This window comes from Notolabrus celidotus, chromosome 4, assembly GCF_009762535.1.
Source record: "Notolabrus celidotus isolate fNotCel1 chromosome 4, fNotCel1.pri, whole genome shotgun sequence".
NCBI lineage: Eukaryota > Metazoa > Chordata > Actinopteri > Labriformes > Labridae > Notolabrus > Notolabrus celidotus.
Window position 1 is genome coordinate 13,501,531 of NC_048275.1, and position 24,178 is coordinate 13,525,708.

The 24,178-nt window shown below is 41.5% G+C and overlaps 1 protein-coding gene across 2 annotated transcripts in view; it reads right to left on the minus strand.

The window, feature by feature from the left end:
- lrmda (leucine rich melanocyte differentiation associated) overlaps positions 1-24,178 on the minus strand; it is a 264,296-nt gene that overhangs the window by 37,072 nt on the left and 203,046 nt on the right. Inside the window, exon 6 of one of the 2 annotated variants that reach the window (XM_034682535.1) lies at positions 21,245-21,301. The exons of the other annotated variant lie outside the window; for it this stretch is intronic. Within the exon in view, the coding sequence (XP_034538426.1) occupies positions 21,245-21,301 (57 nt within the window). The remainder of the gene's footprint in view (positions 1-21,244; positions 21,302-24,178) is intronic. 2 annotated transcript variants of the gene reach the window in all.

Here is a 24,178-nt window from a genome sequence, read left to right on the forward strand (position 1 = left end):
CTTCTTAGCCACCGAGTTGCACCCCTGCTTGCTTCATTTCCTGGCCTGCTTGAAAGATCACAAGCATGGGCCTCTTCTGGCCTGCATGGCCCCCCAAAAAAGCCCTGTCTAATCCTGCGGCTTGCCCACAATTAATCGTCCTTGTTGCCATGTCATTAACAGCACCACCCACAGACTGTGTAAGGGGGGTGCTGGAGGAGGAGAAGGAGTGGGAGGACACTGGATAGAGCCTTTGGCTGCCTACACACCCGGCTTTTGCTCCTATTGGAGGTTAGTTGACTTGCTTTAAGTATCACCACCCACCCAGTTCCCCATGCTATGCTATGCTATGCATGACACCACCCCTTCACCTCCTCCGTATCATGCCTGTTGATCAAACAGCCAGCGCCATTCAACATCTGTGGTTGTCACTTCCCGTCCTATCCAGCAGAACCACTCCACCCCTCCCACAGAGCATCAATCAGCCAGCTTTCCCATGTCCTGTCCTCCCTTTTCTCCTCTCAGACCGTGCTCTGTAGCGCTTAACATCTGCACTCTTTCATTTTAGGCAATGACCTGTCCAGAGGATGAGAAGCAGCAGTGATTATGACGAGAAAGCATGAGGAAAAAAGGAGTGAGAAATTTCTCTTTTTGCTGTAGGGGGGAACTATCTTAATGCTTTCTACAGGTGACAAAAACAAAACTCATAGTAGCTCAAAAAATACAAAAACACTTCCCCTCCTCCTGAATGTAGTGCATACATCTGTTTAAAATGTGCTCCTCATACAAAGCTCTGCTCCCAGATATCTACAAAGACTACTAATATGATGAGCAATGATCTTGTCATGATGTCCTCACACGTGGAATACCTCACATAGTTTCAAAAACAGTTCTTCTATACGCTCCTTCTCTCTTCACTCCCCCTCTTTATGTTTCTTTCCCTTCCTGTGTCCCCCTCTCCTGTTTCCTCATGGTTGTTCCTACACTGAACAGAGGGAGGTGCTGCTGTGTCGTCTATTTAAGATGCTCCTAGACCCCCTTCTCCTTTTCTCCTTCCTCTCTCTCTCTCCCTCTCTCTTTTTCTCTCTGCTGTCCAGATTAGTCTGCTCATCAAGCTGAGCATTGTTTTAATTTGCTGGGCCCGGGGCATATGCTGAGTGTTCACATCATTATTGTCTCTGTGCAATGTGAGTTATCACCACAGCTTATGATAATGCAGCACAAATTTACAGGCTGGGGGAGCACCATGGATTCTGTGATAATAAAGGGTGGACAGAGGGGAGTGTAAAGAGGGAGAGAGAAATGAAGAAAGTGTGTGTATGTGTGTGTGTGTGTGAGAGAGGGGGAAAATGGGTGGCGGCAGTGAGAGGAAGCTCTGTTGGATGTCATTATGAAAGATGATTCCTGTACTGGATAATACATCACACCAGCACTGTCTGTCTGCTCCTTTTCGGTGTTGTTATGCGAATAAATGCTGATAAACCCAGAGGCAATACTGATTATTACTTCCAACATATCACCATGAGAGAGGCAAGGGAGGGATGGAAGGAGAGGAAAAACACAAAGAGAGCCACATGGAACCATAAAAACCCCCTCCACAGTGGGGTTCCTGAAAATATGACATACCAAAAAGATACATTGGGAAAGGTTGGCTCATATCTCAGTGATTTTTTAGATGTAACTGCAACAAAGTTGAAAAAGTTTTGCAAGATGGGCTGTCATTTCAAATCTTGATGGGTGTTATGTTACAATGCGTTACGCTGATATCAGCTGATCTAGGGAGATTTCACAAGAATTTGATTATGACATTGGCTGATGCAGTGTTGTGCACAAAAGTCCATGAAGAAACTATTTTGCACAAGCTGTTTTCCTCTCTTGCAGCCAGGCTCTGAGGTTTCACCCCGGCTGGTGTCATCCTCGACACAGGTGGTTCCTGCATTGCCTCATCTCACCTCCCTCCTCAAGACTGACCGGCAATACAATCTAATTACAGCCGCGCTACAGAGGGAGACCAGTGTAAACACCAGGCCTTTTTATCTCCTTATACATCTGGACAAGTAGACAAAGTGCTAAAAGGAAATAAATGTGGCCTGACAGCCACATCAAAGAGTTCAGCCAGAGGCTTACTGCTACTTAGGGCACAGGAATGTTGTTGCTAAGCATCAGCCCGCAACCTATCAGGGTGCAAAGAGGGCCCTGTCCTGCCTTCGAGAGGGAGAAGGGAAAAGAGAGAGAAGTAGAAGAAGAAGAAGAAGAGAGAGAGAGAGAGGGAGGGAGGCAGGGTAAAGGGAGGAGGAGGAAGAGGAGGAGGGGGGCCACTGACATTGAGGGGAGGCTAGGGACTCAAGGAGATTTTTGTAGCTTAAAGCAATTGTTGGAAGAAACAAGCCTTCTGTTTTGTTTTCTCTTGACACCACTTCTGCTTTTTGTGCTTGCAAAAGACATGTATAAAAATGTCTTTTGATATGTTTTCTCTTTGGGTCTATATCAAAATATTTCTTTTGTGTCTGCGCATGGAACTTTTTTTTTTTCTTTAGCACGTCTTGTCTCTGTAAACTGGTGCTGCTTTCTGATCATGTTAGAGATCAGAGGAGACACAACTTGTGAACTTATTTGAGTCAACATTTAATGTTGGCATGACACGTTTATTTCTTCACTAGATGGAATTCTTTTGTGTTTCATGTCTCATGCTTGTGAAGTAAGGGGTTACGAAGACTGAAACACTTTTAGAAATAAACAATGAAAAGAGAAAAAGTAGCTTGCAGCGTGTTACAGCATTTAATGGCTGTGATGAAATAAGAAAAGCTCTAATCCACCACCAGAGATTCAATTTACCCCGATATTTATAACATGCAGGACAGAAAACGATTAAAACACAAGACCTGAAGCTTAAAGATAGAACAGCAGTGGTTCATAATTTCCACTCTTTCTATAAATCTAAGCCTCATAAATGTGGCTTAGGGGATTAGAGAAGATATTATGATGTGTTTTAAATTGCTGTTGTGTGCATCAGACGTATTAATTCTGTTTTCTTAGGTAATGGCAGGAGGAAGCACATTCCATGTAACGGTGCCTGCTCTTGTGGGTACTTCAGCAGTCTTTTGCTCAGCAGGAACACAGCTGAGCGTGTGTTTAATGATTTACCAGTTCTACTCCAATGGACCTCGCTCTGAGTAAATGTATCATATGATCACTGATCACAAGAGCAACTGTTTCAGATGTTTTCGCTCGGGGCACGAGGCACACGGAGCGAACCGGCAACAGTGAACATGGCCGCCTTGTGTATACGGCTGCGCGTCAGGCAGGCAAAGGTTGAGTACAGCTGGACGTTAATCATCCGTAGCGATGACTCATACATGGTAATGAGGCTCTATTTGTTTTTAGGTTGAGATCTAGAAAGTCACTCGACCTTTTCCGTGAGCGTCTTGCGGAATAAGAGTAGGTGATTTAAAGCGGAAATGTACGCCTACATTACAGGTACGCAGCACAATTAGCTTGAGGCTATTACTCATTTCAGTTTATGACCTTTCCATTGGGACAGATTCTGAAGCTATAAAGTTATGATGACAAAAAAAAACTAAATGTTGTATATATTATTTAAACTATGGTTACATGTCTTATTCAAACTTTTTAAGCAAAATAAAAATGATTGTTTCACTTTTTTTTTCATAAGTGCAAAACAATTTCTTTTATCTCTACAACAGGAGAAAAAAAAAGAAGTCAGCGTTGTGATCTACCTGTGACAAAAATCATTTTTGTCAGAGTTTTGCCTTATTTAATCGCTGAAAAAAGAAATATTTTCATCTTCTTCTGCTCAAAGTATAAACTACACAAACACACATGCATACACAAAACCACCGCAAATAAGAAGTGTGACATATCATGAGGCTTTCTGTTCTGATTAGGGGCTGTAGCAAACGTCAGGGCTGTTTTCTAGAGTGTAGGATGTTTAATAATTGAAGACTCCGGGAGCGGGCCTGTCACACCGGCTTGTCTAGAATGTTTCCTATGCAATTAGACGCCGAGAGACATTTGAAGAGGACCCACAAAAAGAGGCACAAAAAGTGACATGTGAACTTAAAGGAAATTAGCTCTTCACACGAGTGAAATGTGAAGGTTACTTAGCAATGCTTAACTCAGACTGCGGCTGTGTGAAGTGTGTGTTTGACTCAGCCGCGCTACGAAAGATACGAAGACTGCGATTTTCTTTACTTTGAGGCGGCTTCAGTCAGTAAGATCACAGAGAGAATGAAAACTAATTTTGACTCAAGGCATACGGGAAGAAAAAAGAAGGAAGAAAAAAAACCTGAGATGTGTTGAAATAATGAGATCTCTTGATGTTTTCTGGGAAGATATGGGATGATGCAGACAGATGCACAACTCACATCTTCACCCAAGGACACACACACACACACACACACACACACACACACACACACACACACACACACACACACACACACACACACACACACACACACACACACACACACACACACACACACACACACACACACACTGCTGTGGAACATTTAACCACAACTTCAAAACACACACAAATCTGCATGTGTGCAACATTTAAAAGCTCACCCACACACACACTCACATTATTGTAGTGCATGAAACAGTAATGTACATGTGCTTACATGCTCTCTCATAATCACGCACAAGCCTAATATGATTAGTTGGTTAGTACAGATGCAGACTTGTATGATGTAAATAGAGCACGACCACAGCTATCTATAGATGTAAGAACTCTGTCCTCAGCTCATTAAAATACTTCTGTGGTGTGGAAGTATTTCTGATTTTCTTGTGTTTGTTTGAGATATAAAGATCATTTTGAATGTATGCAAATGTGTTTTTCAATTTTGAAAAGATGACAGAAAAATGTCAAAATAAAGACAGACATGTAAAAACATACAAAATGTTGAATTAAGCTACTAAAATGTAAACATTTCCACTTTATTTCCATGTGAAAATATTACATTACAACATGGAAACACAGAAAATGAATCCGCTCCATATCCGTCTCTCTCACCTCCAATCCTTGACAACCTTTCACAAGAAATTTCCCCCCATCCACATCTCTGACTTCCATGATAACACTGTCATCCTCCACACCTATCATAAGTCACAGGCAAACGACCCAGATCCTCCGTCGCGAGACAGAAGCCTCTGCGGGCCTGTAAGCTGTATCATTACACCATGTCATCTTTATGGCACGGAGCAAAGCCCAGCTCTCTAATTACACTCTGCCTACTCCATTTACCCAGACAGGGCGAGAGCAGCAGGCAAACAATGCATTAAAAATGGAGTGCTTCCCCTCGCTCTATGGATGCCTGTGTTGTTCCGCCGGTGGTCGTCGTTGTCCCTCGGTTGTTGTTGTTGTTCTTGTTTCTCTAAAAGCTGTGGAGGAGAGATAGCCGAGGTGCCTTCCTTTCTCTTCCACACCTCCTCTCCTCATCTCTCCTCTTCAACCCTTCCCTCAGAAGGACTTATGAAGGTGAGCGGCTATGTGACAGGCCAGGAATAAAAGGGACAAACCAGGGATAAAAATTAAATAAAAAGTAGCTGTCTTAAACAGTAATTGCACTCCTTTGCTGAGCATGCTCTCAGATATATAAACCTGATTTACTGTCGGCGTTGCTGCCACAAATCAGAGGGCCCTCTGAGAAACACTCGTGCTATGAAATTGTTTAATCTCATCAAGTTCTGCTTTCACAGCAGGCCATAAATCACATAGTCTTTGTTATCATAGACCTCCATGAGCGCCTCTGAGGCAGGCAATGGATCGTGGGTATATATAATCTTGACTGCGCAAACAGCAGGGTCTGAGCAGCCTGAAATACTTTCATATTAGCCGCGGTGCAGCTGGCGGAACACAAGCACCCTGATGGATATCTCATTTCCTGTGCTCTGCTATTTCAAGCAAATTATTACTGCATAAATTTCTTGTCAACAGAAACAGCCAATTAATTAAGTTAAAAATGCACTCGTGATCACATCGACACACAAAACAGGAGAGCCGGGCGGTTTTCCAGGAAGTGAATTTACAGCAGGGGTCACCGTAATGAATGATTTCAAACTTTGTCATAAAGTTGCAGACAGGCCAATATCTACACAGGAGCTGCAGCGCTCTAACACATGACATATTTGCATAAAGTTTATTTATGTGAAGATGCTGGAGGACGACAGCCAGGGTGAGGGAATAAAGTTTACAGCTATGAAGCAAAATGTCCGCCAACCTCTGCATCTTTAGCATTTCATCAAAGATATGTAGCAAGGATTGGATAGGGATCATGGAAGCACCTTTTTTTTTTTTCCGGCATTTAAGATACAAAATATAAACATTTAACAGAGCTCACAATCTGAATGAATTATTCATTATGTATGAGGGGCTGGGTGTTTGTGGGGGTGGTGGTTGTTTATTCAGCTTGGGCCGTTTATCAGACAGTGAGGATCCCACGGCGGGGATGAGCTCCGAGATTTATCTGTGTTTGGGCTCCAAAGCAGATAAATCAAGGGGTGTAATCATGCTCTGAGTGGCCCAGCTGTGACCCCGGAGTGAACTAATGACACAGGGATATCTAAGCCCCTTTTCCTGTTCCTGGGTTAGGCCCTTAGGTTAGTCCTCCTGTCAGACACAAAGCTAAAGAAAGACACAGAAAAACCAAGGGGGAAACTCGCGGCCCTTCATGTCCCTTTGTCCTGTTTACACAACACTGCAGAGCAGGATTGTTCATGCACTACTAAAAATAACAGTGTCAGAACAAAGTACAAGCAGAAGGCTACTGTATAACAATGTTTGCTGAAACAATAGCAATGAGTATCGATTGCGAGTATACACATAGCGAGTTTGCGAGCTGCTATTCACAACAGAGCATGTAAAAGATACTGCTGTTTGGCTGAGGATGTCTCCCAGTCCCTCCCAGAGCTAAAGGCTTTCTCCTGGACCGAACCCGCTCTGATTTATCATGTCTTCTGCTAGCAGGCTGTCCGCTGATTAAGCCAGTGGAACTTTGTTTCACTCTCCTCTCTCTTTAATCTGTCTCTCAGCGAGATAAATTAGCCAGTGCCGTGCCAGCTCCTGCTCCCTTTACTTCCCTCCCTCCGTCTCTTCCTCTCTCTCTCTCTCTCTCTCACTCTCCTCTGCTTTTCTCTCTGTTTATCTTTTCTGTCTGTCACACATTGAGAAGAGAGCAGACACATCTGCTCCTACGCCGCTGCAGGAGATAGGGCTGGGCTACATCCCTTGGTCAGATTTAGCTTGGAGTGTCTGTGAGTGAGAACGAGGGAATGAGTGTGTTTTTCCTCTCTTCTTCTCTCCTTGACAGTGTTCTGTCAAACAATCTCCCTCTCCTTGGCTGGGCTTTTGCTCTTTGTTGTTAGCTAATAAATCAGGGAGTATTTATGATCTGCTATCCCTATTCTTAGTCCTTTAATGGCGACACGTTTGTGGGTGAATTAAAGCCGGGTTTTATTCACTAGGCTTTGGGCCAAAGTGAGGCCTGGGTGCCTCTGCCTGTGAATGTTTTCCCTTCTCCACTCTTGCCCGGGTGGTAAATCACACTCATTGTCAGGTCGTGCTAAGTTAGTGTGCGTCATTGGGGAGTGCAGGAAGCACTGGGCATAATTCTGTCCATCACTTTAATTTATTGTATCGGTAGCTTTGTAATCTCTGCTCCATAAATTACAGGAGCTGACAGACAGGAATTTGGTTTAAAGGCAGCGTTCATCAGGGTTTTGGCCGGCTCTTTTTCCTTATTTCTCTCCACAGCTTTCCGCTCCAATATTCAGCTGTGGAAGGTTTTGAAAACTCAGTGTAGGAGCGAAAATATGTGTAATTTCTTCTGCTCTTTCCCCCAGTTATAATGCAGATATAACACATATGTCAGGTTATCACTCATGTGGTTATTTAATAAATGTGAGTTGTACAAAAAGAGTCAAAAAAGAGAAAGACAAATAACAGAGGGCTCCTGGATGTGACCTTGTTTTATTGTTTTTTATTCCAGGTGAGATATAAAGCCTAGTACAAGGGCACTGCTGCAGCATCTGCTTTGCAGATAGTGCACTTGGCTCCCCCCTTCCATGCCAGTGAATATAAATCAGACGAGGCATCTCAATGCTACGGCCTGACTTCTAGAGGCCAACAAATCTTTAACATGAGATTAAGGCCTCAGCGGAATCATCTATCTCTGGGTGAGATCGAGCACTCCATGGGCAATATGATTTCACTGAGTGAGGACTGATGTGCGCTTGAATGTACAGAATGTCATAGGTAATAGTTGAACAATTCATTATTCTTAGAAAGTGTGAGCTGGTTTCGAAAGCAAGGAAGGTGAGATGATATCAGAGCTGCAAAATCAAGAGTCATAAGCTAATTATTTACTGACAAACTTAAAGCTCCTGTGATAAGTTTTTCACTAGCTTTGAAACAGACTCAGACAAATACTGATACCACATTATGCTCTACAAAAGCTAACAAGATCATCAGCAACAAAAGTGTGTAATTTCTTATGGTTATAATTAATGCATCAAAACCAATGAAGCAGGGTAGGTGTCCGGTAACCGCTAAAACAGCATCTTTCTTCATTTTTTGCACCTTAAATTCACTATAAGCAGCACATTTAAATATTAGAATATATTAGAATGAGATATTTTTTGGTTGAGAAATACTACTTACACATGCACAGGACAAAATTAGCAAAGAGATCAAATGTATCACATTGTTAACGGGGGACACCAAAGTCAAACCAAGCTGAAAGTTGCTCGCAGGAGCTTTAAGAGCATTACGTGACAAAAAAACATTTAAAGTATGCTCAAAGTGAGAAAAATACTCCTAAGTAATGACCCTCTTTTATGTTCTAAGTAAGTAAAAGCTTAACTTTAACATGTGTGATGAGTGTTTTGATTTAATTGTACTAAATTTCAAATGTCAGCTGCTATGTGTTGACTACAAAAAGCAGACCAAAGACGCCAATTATCCAATAAAACATGCGTATTTTCCAAGCATGGGTCTCCTTTGTGGTTGTAACCTACCAAAGGCATCAGGCGTTTTAACAAGATGCTCACTCAGTGGATACAATTGTGCTTAGCATAAAAGGGAACACAGACTGTGAAGACCTAACAATGAACCATATCTCCCCGTAGCCTTTTCAAGGCGCTGCATTTACATATCAAGCCACTAGCTCCATATGTAAACACATTCCATCAGATGTCCCCATCGCAGCCAATGAGAGACGTTTTAATCCTCCTATAGCTCGCATTGGCTGCGTAGCATTAGACAAAGTGAAGGAGGCCCAAAAGAGACATCTCATGTCATCACCCAAGAGAGATAATGGAATTGTTATACATCCTTGATCACAGACACTCTCACGGCATCTTGCTCTCTTTTTCACTCATCCTTTGTCTCAGTGCTCTTAAAGTCTCTCTATTGCTCTCTCTCTCATACACACACACACACACACACACACACACACACACACACACACACACACACACACACACACACACACACACACACACACACACACACACACACACACACAGGAGTAAAAAATTCCAGCACACTTCAGTGCGATAGCTCCTCTTCTCTTTCAGGGTTTCATCTCAATAGCTTTTTTATCTGAGGACTTCAATTTGCAAGCCTAGCTGGAAGGCAGCTCCTCCTGATATGTTAATTGCAGGGTACTTAAGCGCTAAAAGATTAACATAAAACCCTTTGGAAACAAGCTAATAGTTTATGATAATTCGTGCATGGCCTTTGTCTGTCTATCATTACATTGCCTCTAGCGGTAATTTTATCAAGGGGCTGTAAAATATCATTTAAACAAGTTCACTTGCAGATAATTAATAGTGCAAACTGTACCGTTTATTCCAGCCGCACTGGCACCATTAACAATACCGCAACAAAGCTATAATTAAAGTATTCTATTTTATTAACCTATTCATAACGTTGTGTAAATGATGACACAGAGTCTGAGGAAGGTTTTTTTCTTTCTCTTCCAGAAGCACTGTCACCAGGGCAATTACAGCAACCCGGGGTTGTCTCCTCAGTTAGCAGAGCTGATTGAAGCTTTTAAATTAGCAGGTGGGTGCACGGCTAGCATACCTCCCACACACTGAGAGACGGCACACATGCAGGAGAGTTGCACACCAGCACCAGGAATCTGCTGAGCTGACAGATTGGAATTTGTGCTGTTTGCCAGGGCAGAGAGATTTAGATTGAGACAAAGGTTTAACCTGGGTTTGAACCTGTGCGGGGTGAGATAAAAAGATTCCCAGTGAAAAGCAGGAAGAGATCACAGCAGAATAATCATTCTTAAAAAACACCTTGCAGCTCGGGGACTGAAGTGATGCCATGCTGTGGGTATGATCAGTGGCAGTAAGTCTACATTAAAGAATACAAGTCTAATATCACATTTAAAACTTCAGCTCTTTCAGAATCACAGTTTTCGCTTGTTTATACAGCTCTATATGGTTTAGACCATGCCTATATAACCTATTCTTAATTATTGTACAATCTTTGATGTCTCTTAGATCCTCCTAAGCTAGTTTTATAAAAACAAACTGTCATATAAGGCAATCTGCCGCTTAGCTATTTTTAGCTCTGCACCAAAATTATGTTAAAATGATCAAAGATTTTAAAAGATACAAACTCTGAGAACAACAGAAAAATGTTTATCTAGTGGCAACCTCCAGGGTAAGCTATAAGGAAGTGAAAATAACTGCAGTTCCTCGAGTGTCCACTTGAGGAAGGTAGCCAAAATCAGGGAATCCCCATTAAACCTCATGTTGAAGTGTCAATTTTTACTCCATCTATGAAGTTCATTTATATATGTGTACACACTTTATGGGGAGTTGCATTATTTTTTTCATTATGCTTCGTCAAGCTAACGTAAAGGCGAGGAGTTATAAATTTGCATCATTAGAAGTGTGGCTGAGTTGAGGGACAGGTGGACGCATTGTAACTGTATGGCAGGATGCTAAGTGCCTGCTTCAGCTCAACTTCTTTGACGAGTTTGACCGAAATATAGGTTGAATCTCCATTTCTAATGTGGCGACCTCCATCGTTGGGCTTCAAAACTCTTATTTGGAAACCAATGGGTGATGTCACAAAGACTACGTCCATGTACAAGCCACTTAATTCTTAATTCTTAATCTTATATTTTACACATTTTGTTAATAGTAAGCATTGGTTTGTTTCCTCACTTTTTCATATTCAATAGCTCCAATAATATTTTCTTCTTGCCAAGTTTAATTGCAGTTTTTGTACTATACTTGTTTTGTTTTGTTTATTGTGAAGCACTTAGAAGTACTCCCCTAGTAGTAAAGGTTCTTTTTAGAAGAAGTGAATTAATATTTTCATCAACTATAAGTTGACTTTCCCAGACCAAAGCACTGACTTACCTCTTGTTACATTCATCAGCACTTGAAATTTCAAAGCGTGATTGTAAATGAGGTGAGTACTGTCTGTTAATGTAGGCATGCTTAGACAATGTATGTACCCTGTACTTGTGAATGTACATATGTTTCATTGAGACACATTGGGCCCTTCACGCGTGAACGCACGCGCACGCGCACACGCACACACACACACACACACACACACACACACACACACACACACACACACACACACACACACACACACACACACACTTTCTCTTTCAGACACACCATCCCTCTCATGAATAATACAAAAAGTCCTTTCACCAAACAGCTCAAATAGCTATTCATTCATCTGCATACCTGGAGCCTTGCAAAATGATTGGCCCGCCATTACTGCTCGAAAAAAAAAAAAAGAGAGAGAAATGTTCCCCAAACAATTTGCTTCAAAATGAGACAGGAATGATTCTGTTCTTTTCAGCACCAGAGACAGGCCCCTGTGCATAATGATGTTAGCGTAATGGGGTGACAGATAGACTGGGAGACCATGACATTAGCATGAGAGACGCACCAGTGAGCAGCCGCTCAACTGTGGTCTCAGAGGGCCCTCAGACATACACTCTGAACATCGTTTGTCTCACAGCTCTACGAGCCTGACAAATGAAGACATGCCATGTTTTATGCCAGGCAATATACCATTCCACTTTAGCAAACACATGACTTAATGACAGAGGGGAACCTGCCTCTGCATTACACAAACGCACTATCTCTTGTCTTATTAGTGAAGAATAAGCTCATTCAAGGTTGGATGGAGAGCAGGGACACAGTCCCCGCCTTAAGGATATGAGATTACAACACTCATAATTAAAAGACATAGAGGTTAGCCAAATTAAACACTAAGAGGCAATAACCAATTAAGTGTAATATCTTTGGATGGCGCCTTTTCAACAGGTTTCATCCTGAAAATAAACTGAAAAACTGCACCTTGGCTCAGTAAAGATTTGACCTACAGTAAAAGCTATTTCCAGGCCCAATAAACTTAAGGCAGGCGTGACAGTCAGGTAGAGAACATCACTGCAGGACTGTATATCTTTAGTAGTGTGACAAATTCACAATCTAACCTTTGGTGAATTATATTAAAACCTCACATTTGTTTCACTGAGTGTGAGGAAAGAAAGGAACACAGTGGAAGCCCAATCAGCAGTATAAGTTGAGAAAATGGGATTGCTCTATGCGCTAGGATCTACACCAAAATATACAAACAATTCTATCTATTAGAATGGATGTCAACTTGTTAGTTTTTGGGAGGTTAGATAGCTCAAAGCTGAAGGAGAGAAGAGGGAGGGAGAGTTTGATTCACAAAAACCTTCAAGTAAAAACATTTAGCATTGCTGCTTGTCAGAGTAGTTCTGATTCAGAAGAAATGACATGCTAACAGCACAGGCACATAATCAAAACAGTATTATAAAAACTGTGGTAGCTCTTAAGTATAAGGACTTTATTATATTAGTATATTTGTTGTTTATTTATTATTGTGTTGTAATCAAAACAATACAAGTTATACAACACAACCAGGTGTTCTGATTGGACAAGGGGCATTTAATGAGTGCTGAAATTAAGTACAAAAGCACTGGGGCGTTTAACTATATTAATCTTTGATTTTTTCTTTAGTTGTTCTAAATTAACAAACACTGCAGTCTTTCTCTTGATGATAGCAAATGGGTATTTGTCCTAAAAAAAAGAGCCTTTTGAATAGTAATACAAATAATGAAGTGAAGACACACCTAAAGTAGCAAGAGTGCAAAATGAATGTGCATGTGCTGTTTGGTCACAGTCAAGTCGCTAAACTAGCTGAGTTATCTTATCAAAATGAAGAGTTAAAGCTACTGTGAGGGGTTTTTAGCTGGTTATGAAACAGATTGAAATTCATCCTGATGCTTATATGAGCTGTGAAAGCAAACCAGACCATCAGCTTGAGGATGGATTTGATGTATTTCTTTATTTCTAATACCTTTAAACTCTGCCGCAGGGTAGGTGTTAGATAAGGTATTCAATAGCACCCCTCAAAAACAACTTTTTTTTTTAGTCCACAGGGGGCGCCAAATCTACAACAACTGAAAGTTCATCACAGGAGCTTTAAATAAACCAAATACTTGTTTACTGCATATGGCTATTTGCTATCATAAGCTGCTTATAGAGCCATTAAGCCTCAATATACCAACTGAATCATAGCTGTGCTGATTTTCAGTATATCAGCACTGCCTCTTGTTTATTAATGCTTTAAGTTATCGCACTACCTATGATTTTTCTTATCTTCTTAAGGCATATCTCCCACAGTGTAGTTACATGTCAGAGTTTGTTAAAGCTCACACCATCTTGAAAATATGAAGAGTTGTCACTGAGCTAGAGGAAATGTAATAACATGTTTATAAGAAGTGATGCACAGCGTATAACATGCTGTCAAAATGGAGATACTGCAGACGTGAGCCACTGCCTAAAAAAGTTTGAGCCCTGACAGCCCTGCCGTCCTCAGCACGACACTGTGGAAGGGTGAATGCCTCCTGTAAACATTTATCTTCCCTGTGAGTGTGTCTGTGTGTGTGGTACGGCCTGGCGACAGGAGCTTCTCTGAGGCTTTATCTGCCGCATGACAAGACAACCTGTAATATACGAGCATCTGGAGCTCCTCTTCAAACACAGCCTTATCTCACGCCAAACATTCCCCGAGGCCAGAGCAGAGCACGAGTGGCCCAGACCAGACCAGACAAGACCTCACACCGTCTCACCGTATCCCACCCAACCCGTGAGCCGAGTAGCCAGGGCTCACAAGCTGGGAACAGTCAATCAAAGCGAATGTGCGTGTGTTTACAGGGAGTGTTCTATGAGCCCTGCCTCGACAGCTGAGAACAACAGTGTGACATTACAGTGACGGAAATCGTCTGCTCAGAGTTTTTCCTCCGTCCTGCTAATCGGGCAGGAGGTTAATGGTGTTGCACTCAACACAAATGGACATGATCCTTCTTCATCCGCTGACTTAAACATAACTGTTGAGACTAGAACTAAACAGCCATCACTCATGTTGCTGTTCGGGGGAATTTATTTTACATCAATCTTAAGATAAATAGTGAGAGCCATTACTGATCTTTCAAAGGGCAGTTTGAATGAGCTGCATGCGATCACTCTCAAAGTGAGTGATAGCGGCATTCAGAGGTTGTTAGAAAACCTTTAAAACAACTTTATCAGGACCACCATGAGAAAATGACATAGACCTGCTTGCTTTAATTGAACTTGTATGCTTAAAACAAGAGAATTAAGTAAGAATCTTATTGCCTTAAGCGGCCTTTCTCTTAACAAAATCACTGAAGTAAGTGTGTGAAGAGAAAGACACTCAGTTAAGAAGCTCTCTCCATTTCTTTGCTCCGCTCGGACCGCTGCCTTCAGCCAGCCTATGGGGGGGATGTAGACATGCCCCTCTCTGGGGCCTGTACATACGGCCTGTGCCTCACTTCAAAGAGAGGGCATAAGGGCAGTGTTATCCCCCCCTTCCCCTCCTACTAACTCAGATCCAACGGGCTCACAGCTGATTCCTCCATGTGTGTGAATGTTTATGTGTGTCTCACTTTGACTCTCTCTAGGCCCCTCTAGCTTTCATTTCAGACCGCTTTCTAGCCTCTTGTTGGGTTTTTTTTCTCTCTCGCTCTTTCTTCAGGAAGACAGATAAAGAGAGACATAGACGTACAGCCCACAGCTTGTGTTTGTGTGTGTGTGTGTGTGTGTGTGTGTGTGTGTGTGTGTGTGTGTGTGTGTGTGTGTGTGTGTGTGTGTGTGTTTGGAGGGGGGGATAAGGGGATTTGTGTGTCTTTCTTTGAGGACTGATAATGTAGGGCAATACTGTGCAATCTCTAAACATGATGTCTCACAAGCCCCTGTCATGATTTACATGCTGAACACAAAGCAGACTGATATTTAGGTTAAAAAATGAGCGCTACACATGTAGACCTGAAGACAAAAAAATGAAGGAAGAATTGTGTGTGTTTGAAAAGAAGAGTGGATGCCGAAGAGGAGAGCTGAGCTCAGTGGAAGTGGCACAGGGAGGTCTGGCCTTTACAAATCCCTCCTTTTTTGATCTCTTCATCCAGATGAAAGAACAGCGGCAGGCAGGCAGGATTATGCGGCACAATTGCGCTTTCTCCCAAAAACCCTGACTTGATCGGCTATTACGAGGGCCTTAATCATTTTCAATTAAGCATATTCTGTGACATCCTGTAATAGCTACAGTGCTGCTGGTTTTTTAAAACTCTCCGGCAGCCCCCTGCGCTCCCCTGCAGCCCCCGTCTCGCTAAGCCTCTCGTTCTCAGACAGCGTGCCTGTAGTGTCTGCTGACAATCTGAATGGGCCTGAACTGCAACTTGTTGTTAAGGTGCCAAATAACCCATTTACCAGATGCTTGACAAGGATGTTATTTGGCGCTTTGATTGAATGGGCTTTTGTGCCGCTGAAGCATTGAATTAGTGTTGTTTGTTTGTGGAAGCCCCTGGGATCCTCCTCTATGTCAGTGTTATTTTTGTGTTTTTTGGTCGAGGTTCCTTTTGGTATGATAATCAATATCTAATCCAACTAGTATAAAGCAAACAAGCAGCTATTGTATACAAACGTCCTTCTCACAAATCCACAGGCTCTTGAAATGATTAATCCCGACATTCAGCCGGCTAAGAGTGCATGAAAACGTCTTCAAATACAGCCTCTTAAGATGTAAACTGTATTTGTAATTGTCACAATGATTTCATCCATGACAGCTTAGTTGCCCTCCGTTCATTCACCAGGTGCTTAATTCCAGTCAAACTTCGAAAGCTTGCTGTCTCTTGAGGGACTCGATGTCTCAAGGACTTGACTGAGACAGACAGCACCATTAGCAGGCCCTGGACCAGCCCCAGCCCTGACAACCACTCACAGCTGGCAATGGCAGGCAGAGGAATGGGTCCTTCTTTCCTTCAGTTTAGCCAGAGAGAAGTGAAACACACGTCCATCACTCACTCAGGACCCAGCAGGATGGTCGGCTGTTTTTGAGGACGAAGAAGTGGGGATGGAAAGACAGCAGGAATGGCAAACAGACAGGGGTAGAATATGCTGGATTTGACAGTGAGGGGGCATGCACAGAGGCATTATAAGTTAATAAGGTCAGTAAACAAACTTCAGATGATAGTGCTTGGGGTCAGATTAAAAAAAAAATGACAAATCCAAATAAGATGGATTACTGACACAGTTATCTTTTTATAAATGTGTAGTTACACACAAACTTACTCATACAGCCATTCATACAAATGTGTACAATTAGAGTGTTTCAGTACAATGGAGGATTAGGGCCAAGTTAATCATATTGTGAGAATAGAGTCAGAATTTTTCAATAATAAAGTCTGATGAAAAGAAGTTTTAAGTATACAAAAAGAGCTGTAAATTTACAAAAAAAGTTATGTAATAAAAAGATTAAAGTCTAAAATTTACGAAAGTGAAGTCGTATATATTTGTGAGAATAAAGTCTTTAAAAAAAGCTGGAATATCAATACAAAAAATAGCAAATTTACAAGAAAAGTTATACATTTACCAGTTTAAAGTTGTAATTGTATGAGGTAGGGGTTGTAGTTCCAAGCTAAGGTTTATCTTATCTCATGTAAAAATGACATATGTGGAAGATTAGCTTGTTGCCTGTACAAAGCTGAGAAACATGGACCATCGTATGAAGTCCAACTCCACAGCTGAGGACACACAGCAGCAGCAGAAACATGAACAGGCTGCCTATCAGACTGTCCCTCTTCAGGACAAACAACAATGTGGTGCTGATGTGCTAAAGTAAGTATTAAGTTATTTACAATGCTCCAAGTTTTAGTGCAGGAGGCTGGCTGCACCTCTGATCATCCCCTTCAAAATAAAATACGGGCTAACAAAAGCCTAAAATAATTACTTCTTCCTAAATAATTAATTTATATTATTTATTTATTTACTACTTTATTCTATTTTTTCCTTTCTATAATGTGCCCTTAATACTCCATTGTAACTTCAGTAATAAAAAAGTAACCATACTATTGTTAAGCACTTAGTATTAAAGAAACTGGAACTCTCTCCCTCCACACATCCGCAACTCTGAACCACCTCAAGCCTCACCTGTTCAAAAAAGCCTACAACACATGACCTCTAGCCCCACCTCTGTCCTTGTTCTGTTTTATTCACCTGTTTTATTTTTATTTTTGTGAGAACTGTGCAAACTTCTTATCATCTGCCAGCACTTTGTGTTCTTTCAGGATATGATAAGAGGTAGCAGCACATTGAAAAACAACTTCAAGGTGATTCTGCCCAGCAACTTGTGACTTACTGTTGTGCAAACCAATTAAATATTATCACGCCCTTTGTAATACGATCACGCCTATGCTTTCAATAAAACAGCTGAGCAACAGAGGAGACTTTGAAGATGATCAACCACACTTTGTGATGAACATGGATCAGTCTTCCCTTTTGCAAAAGCGAGCTAGCTGAAAAAGTTGTCCTTGTGTCCCTTGACTCTGCTGTGACGATTCCTGGACCTGACAATTTTTATCTTATGTAAAGCGACTTTGAGTATTAAGAAAAGCACTATATAAATCCTAGAAATTATTATTATTATTTATTATTAAAAAAGTCAATATTTGTATTAAAAGTGGGTTTGTGCTGGATGTGCCTCCACAGTTGCCAATCATTGAGTTTGTCTTGAACACACACTTCAAACTACTCATTTCACACAGTATGTGCAATGAAGCATCTTTGAATATACAGATTTTTGTAGTTTTTATACAAGAAATTTCCACTGTAAAGTAATTTATTCATAGAAAATACAACACTTTTACCAACATCAGTTAAGCTGCAGTTTTGTGATGCTGTGGAGCTTCAAACTTCATACAGGAGAGCAGCATGCTTCTGTGATGGTTTTAAACAAATATTTTGATTCTGAAGATCTGTTTATATTAAAGCTGTCTCACAGTCATCCAGAGCTTTAGGTTTCACAGATGTGAGTAACTTCTCTATTTACTCACTGCATTGTGTTACTGAACTATGGTCTTCATTGGTATCATTTTAATTTAAAGCATTTTTAACATGCTGTTTGTTAATATATATTTTGTCACCATGCGATCTCATAATATGCTAAAGAATTACATAAAATTCATACATACAACTTGTAAACAGCTAATAACTTCAGAGTACTACGGGAAAGATAAACTTATACTGGGCTAATGAAGAATTAATATCACTTGTGCACAGTACGACAAACAGATGTGGAATATCCTGCAAGTCACCTCATAAACAATGTTTGCCCCCGCAAATTATTCTCAGTAGTTTTCATTTCAAAACAACAGTCCCTTGAGCTTCCATTCTCCAGCTTCTTCCCCCTCTCTTTACCACGTATTGTCTGAATGGGTGTCGTAAACATTACAATCCACAAGACTTTTGTGAAGTCAGACCTGTCTAAGTAAAGCGCCATCTAATGTTTTAGACTTCTCACATGTAAACTCAAGTCTTTTTAAGACATTAAAAGCCCCTGAATTCTATTTTATTAAAAATAATGTAATTAAAGACTTTTCAAGGATCCACGGGCCCTATAATGAAGGCAAAGTGATATTTAGTATTGTGGAACAACAGTGTTGATCAAATAAGGCAGATTTAGGATGCATCCTGACATTTCTGCTCATACTGAATGTAACACATAAAAACAGAGCTTCCTGTAACTGTTGGAATAAAACACACATGCTCTGTCCTCTCCCCCTTCCTCACAAACACAAACACACACACTGATCTAGCATAGTTTGAGTCATGTCTGTCTATCATTATCAGCTTTGATAATGTCTAATAGCATCTTCAATAGAGAACCCTTCTAGCGTGGGGTTGTTTCCCCGGCTCGCTGCAGCTCATTGGCCGGGGTCTCTACTTTCTAATCACCTTTCATTACAGCCTTCTGATCCCCAGCTTTCCTTTGTGCACTGCGCTTCATCGTCTTTATTTTCAACTCTAATTGCATGTGAAAGATGCCCCCTTTGATTCTGCCTGCATGCCAAAGTGCTATCAGGGAGAGAGTGTCGAAAAGTGTCATGTGTGTCTGTCTACTCTGGAGGATGAGAGAGCCGCGCATTCACCTGCTGAGGACAAACCCGTTTCTCCCTGAGATATGACGTATCTATCAGCAGCTCGGAGGATATCAGCGCTATCTGTCAACATAATAGCAAAGGGTAGGGGGTAACGGGATTGGAGAGGGGAGGGGTGAGAGGGAAAACAGGGAGGTAGGTGCTTTGAATTGTGCACTTGTAGTAGAGAATCTTGTGTGTGTTTAATTTCTGTGTTAGTGGCCTTCTTTAACCAATTCTCTTTTGATTCTTGTCAAAAATGAAAATAAAAAACCTTGACTTTCCTCCTGTACCTTTTTATTCTCTTTCCAAATGCCATCATTTGTTGCTGTTCATGGGGGTTGTGTACCCACCATGTTAGGCATGTTCACTGTCAGTGTTTAACCTTTTCAATTTGATGTCTCCAAGACCTTTGGTGGCCACTGTATGGCTCTGGAAAGGCTTATTGTCTAGAGCTTTTATATCTCGGTTTCTCTTCAATGACTCATTAAATGCATGGCCTATTAAGAGAAGGAAAACATACAGCACATAAGCACAACAAGATAAATTCAAGGCTCACTCTTTGAGGAACCTTCACTCTAACAAGGGTCTTATTTTGGTAACAAATTCATTGAAGGGCTCTCGAGTGGACTGATATCAGTTCATGGTTAAGCCGGTGTTTCAGGAAGGGCAGACTGCAGCAGGAGAGACGCAGCAAGACCTCACTCTGACAGAATCTAATCAAGAGTTGTCCTAACATATTACAACTGACTTAAGCTCTATCTTTCCTCCCAGTTAAGTCTCACTCACTCAGAATCAAAATTACCAGGAAGACAGAGACAAGAAGAGAAAGCGAGACAGAGGGAGCAGATTAGGAGATGGTGAGGGGAGAAAAAAGCAACAACGTACACATCCCTTTCGGACTGAAATGGAAGACTACTTCCGGCTCCAATTTCGGCATATGCCAGGGCGAGCTGCAGAAAGATAAATGAGCTCTCCAGTACAAAGAGGAAACGGGTTCTCTATCTGGCATGGCACTATTTACTGACATTAAGAATGATAATATCAATCAGTGAGCTGTCAGCAACCCAAGTGGGCTGCGAGGAGAACAAAGGTGCCACTGTCTCTCCTTTGATGCGTTTACAAGGAGATGTTGATGTACCTGCCATTCAGGTGCAAATAATGTCATCACCACACACCCGGATCAGGGCCTGCTGCTCCACCTTAGCGATGAGTAAAACTGCCCAGGGCCCTTTCCCAAAGCTCACGTTCATAGCTTGGAAAAATAAACCTGACGGGTTAATGAGCTAGCAATCAACACAACAAGAAGAGCGGCAGAGCATCGACATGTCTGCACTCCTCGTCTCCCTGTGAAATATAGCTGTGGGTAACAGATTTTTTTTCCCTACCTTCAGCGGTGATGAGCAGGAGAAAACACACGGCAACAGCATCAGGGACGCGTCTGTGTAATTACTTTTGGCCATCTTTCAAACCTTTCTCTCTCCGGAGAGAGATGTGTGACAACATATGACAAGAAAGCCAACAGGCTTTCCATACAGAATAATGGAATCCATCATCGCTGAGGCAGACACACCTGTCTGGCTTTGAGAACAATGCCACACTGCCTATTTATTGGGTGCCAGAAAAGTTTATGTTTGTTCGGTGACAGTGACAGCAACTTGATCCTTTTCATTTTTTGGAAGGGGGATCTCAAGCTTTGGGGAAAGAAGGGAGGAGGGGAAAGTCTGACTCACATATTTTCTTCTCTCGGCGGTGCACAGTGACTTCTCTTTCTTCCTGATAGCTGTCTGCTAGGAAGTCAGAAGACAAATAACAAAGACTGTCATTCTGCAGGAGGCTTTCACTAATTCTTTTTTTCTCCACCACAAAAAGGAAACGTATTATATCCTTTTGACACTTCAAGTCCAGCGCCATCTTAATCTTCTTTGGATTTGCAAGATATGGAATTGCGTAGCAAAGCAAAGCAGGGAGTGATTTAATTATTCATGCTAGTTTGATATCTGTACCCAGCATGAACATAAGTGATTAATAAGAAGAAAACAGGCTTCGTGACTGGCAGCGTCTGCCACAACCATTTCACACAAAATTAAAGGGCACTGTCAATAAAATGTTGAGGTACCTCAAGAACAGATAATGACGGCTGCAATTTTCTGCAGAAACTAATAAGAAAAATAATTACCTGATTTAATGAGAGACAGTGTTTACCGCACACATTTGCAGGTTATTTTAAGACAAATACTTGGCAGACAAAAGGTGCAAGTTCATGCATATTAGTGACTCACTTTGACATTTTTAATTTTTTTCTTGAGGCAATTTTCACACATGTTTTGGAAGAAGTTTAAAAATACTAATTTAAAAAGGACAAAGTTTAATTCAAAGTGTCAAAATACACTTTTGAGATCAAGACATTTTGATGTAGCCGTACAGTGTGCTGTTGTTTTTTAGCTGCTCAGCGGGCTATCACCTCAGTCTGACTGTCAGCCAGCCGTGTTGATGGAACAGCGCTGCCTGTCATCTGAACAGTTAATAATTAGGCTTCCTCCTGCCACAAAACAGAGTGCCACAGTGACAAAAGCCAATGGCAACCGAGGTGGCGGCTTGGCTGCCGCATTATAAATAGTCTGACCGGATGATTAATGAGAGGGGCCACTGAGCTAAAGCAGCAATCTTGCACACAGACAATAGGCTGCCTGCACAGCTGCCTGCACACACAAAAAAAATTAAACAAAACACAACAAGACAAGCCCTGTCCCCGGATAGAAACAAGAAGTGAGACGCAGTGGCAGGGAAAGTGGAAACACGCCAAGTAAATGAATTATTGAATTCTGACCGACAGCTTATGAAGACTTTATTTAACCTCTGAGCGCTTTTGGGGGGATCCTCATTAACATTTTGACACGCTCGGTTGAATGGCGAGGTCAGGCAGGTTTAAAATGCAGGGGAGGTTCAGGAGAGACGGGCAAATTCCTTTGTGATCATCAAGAAGAAGGCATGGGAGAGAAAAAAGGAAAAAAGGCACAAAGTAGAGGCTTAGATAATTCAATAATTTGAGGAGCAATGCCAAAACCTTGGAAGATTTAGCAGCCAAACAAAGGTTTCGAGAGTTGGGCGGGTTACAATGGCACCACGGGGGCGTCTTCACAAAGTCCTCCTATCAAAAAGAAATCATAGGAGGAACGACGTGTTTTCTACAGGCCCAAACACACATTATTAGTCAAATCAGACATAGTTTACAATAAACACCTGTTATATAACAGGAAATGCTTCCAATTTCAAATTTTCATAATGTCACCTCTTATTGAGTAAAACCATCTATCCGTTAAAATTATCAGATGTTACCTGCTTGTTTCCCTTCGCCTTTTCAGTTTGGAGTTCTGACTGTGAGTCATAGTTTCTCTGCGTTTCAATCACCTTCTTTTATGTCACTCCAAAGTAATAATAAGGGGCTGATGTTCCCCTTTACCATTTTCAAATTATACTCCTCAAACTACACATGTCAAATCAATCAACACATGACAGCTACAGGTACGAACACCGACAATAGTGAGAAATATCTGTTTTTCTCTCCAGGAAAAGTTCCACAAACAAACATGGATACTCTTTTTTTTCCTCTACCGGTCGACAATTATCTGGAATATTTGGATGTACGGTTTCTCCGAGCAGGTTTTTCCATTTGATGGGCCTTATTCTTCCTCTCCACTTTGCCGTGCTCAGCTGGCAGGGCTCTCAGTCGTCACAACATCTCCTTTTAATGCCCCTGACAGGGGGTTATTTGCTCCCATATATGTTTTCTCTCCAATTACACCATGGCAGGCTGGAGGCTGCCAAACCACGCTGCTGAGATGCTGATGGTCACCTCTTTGACTAGTCCTTCCTGCCTCCTGCACTATATTTTTCATCTTTTTAGATTCTATTAGAGAGGAGGACTCTCTCATTTGTCTGTCCTTGGTCCAAAGTGTTGTTTAACACCTGACAAGCGTCAGCAGCACAATGCCTACTACTATTTGGTTGGAAAGGTAATATTCTACTTCTGTTCTCAATTTTTCCCTCAAGCTGTATGTCTGGTAAGAATACGGTATGAACATTTTTAAAATTGAAGTAGAGAAACATCCTCAAGAAAATAGGTTTTGCATTCATCGTGTTTTATATCATGCTCATCTGAGCAGACACAGCAGCTGTAGCCTTAGCAGCACAGGGATTTAAATTACAACACACACTTTCTTAATTATGTCAAAGTGTTCCAACTTGAATATTTAATACAACGCACAATGCTGATCTTCACCAAAACACAGTAATTAGAATAATTTGCTTGATTCTTTGTGTCTGTTTGCAGCAATCAGGTTGATCAAAGACAAACTAAAATGATACCAAGGGACTGATAGCTCAAATATACAACATGCAAACCCTCTGAATCAATAGAGCAAAACAGACAGCATTTGTGAGTATAGCTTTAAGCTAAGTGGGATGCCAAATGCAAAGGCTGCCATTGATACCACAATGAAAAATGCATGATTTCAGAGAGAGCGCTCTTTTATCTACAAGGCAAGATCAATAGTGGGATGGGGTTATGGAATCAAAGTTGTTTTGCTGATGCAGTAGTTAACTGACACTCTTAAAAACATCTGAACACAATTTGAGAGAACAAAGCGTGCTAAAAACACAATTGG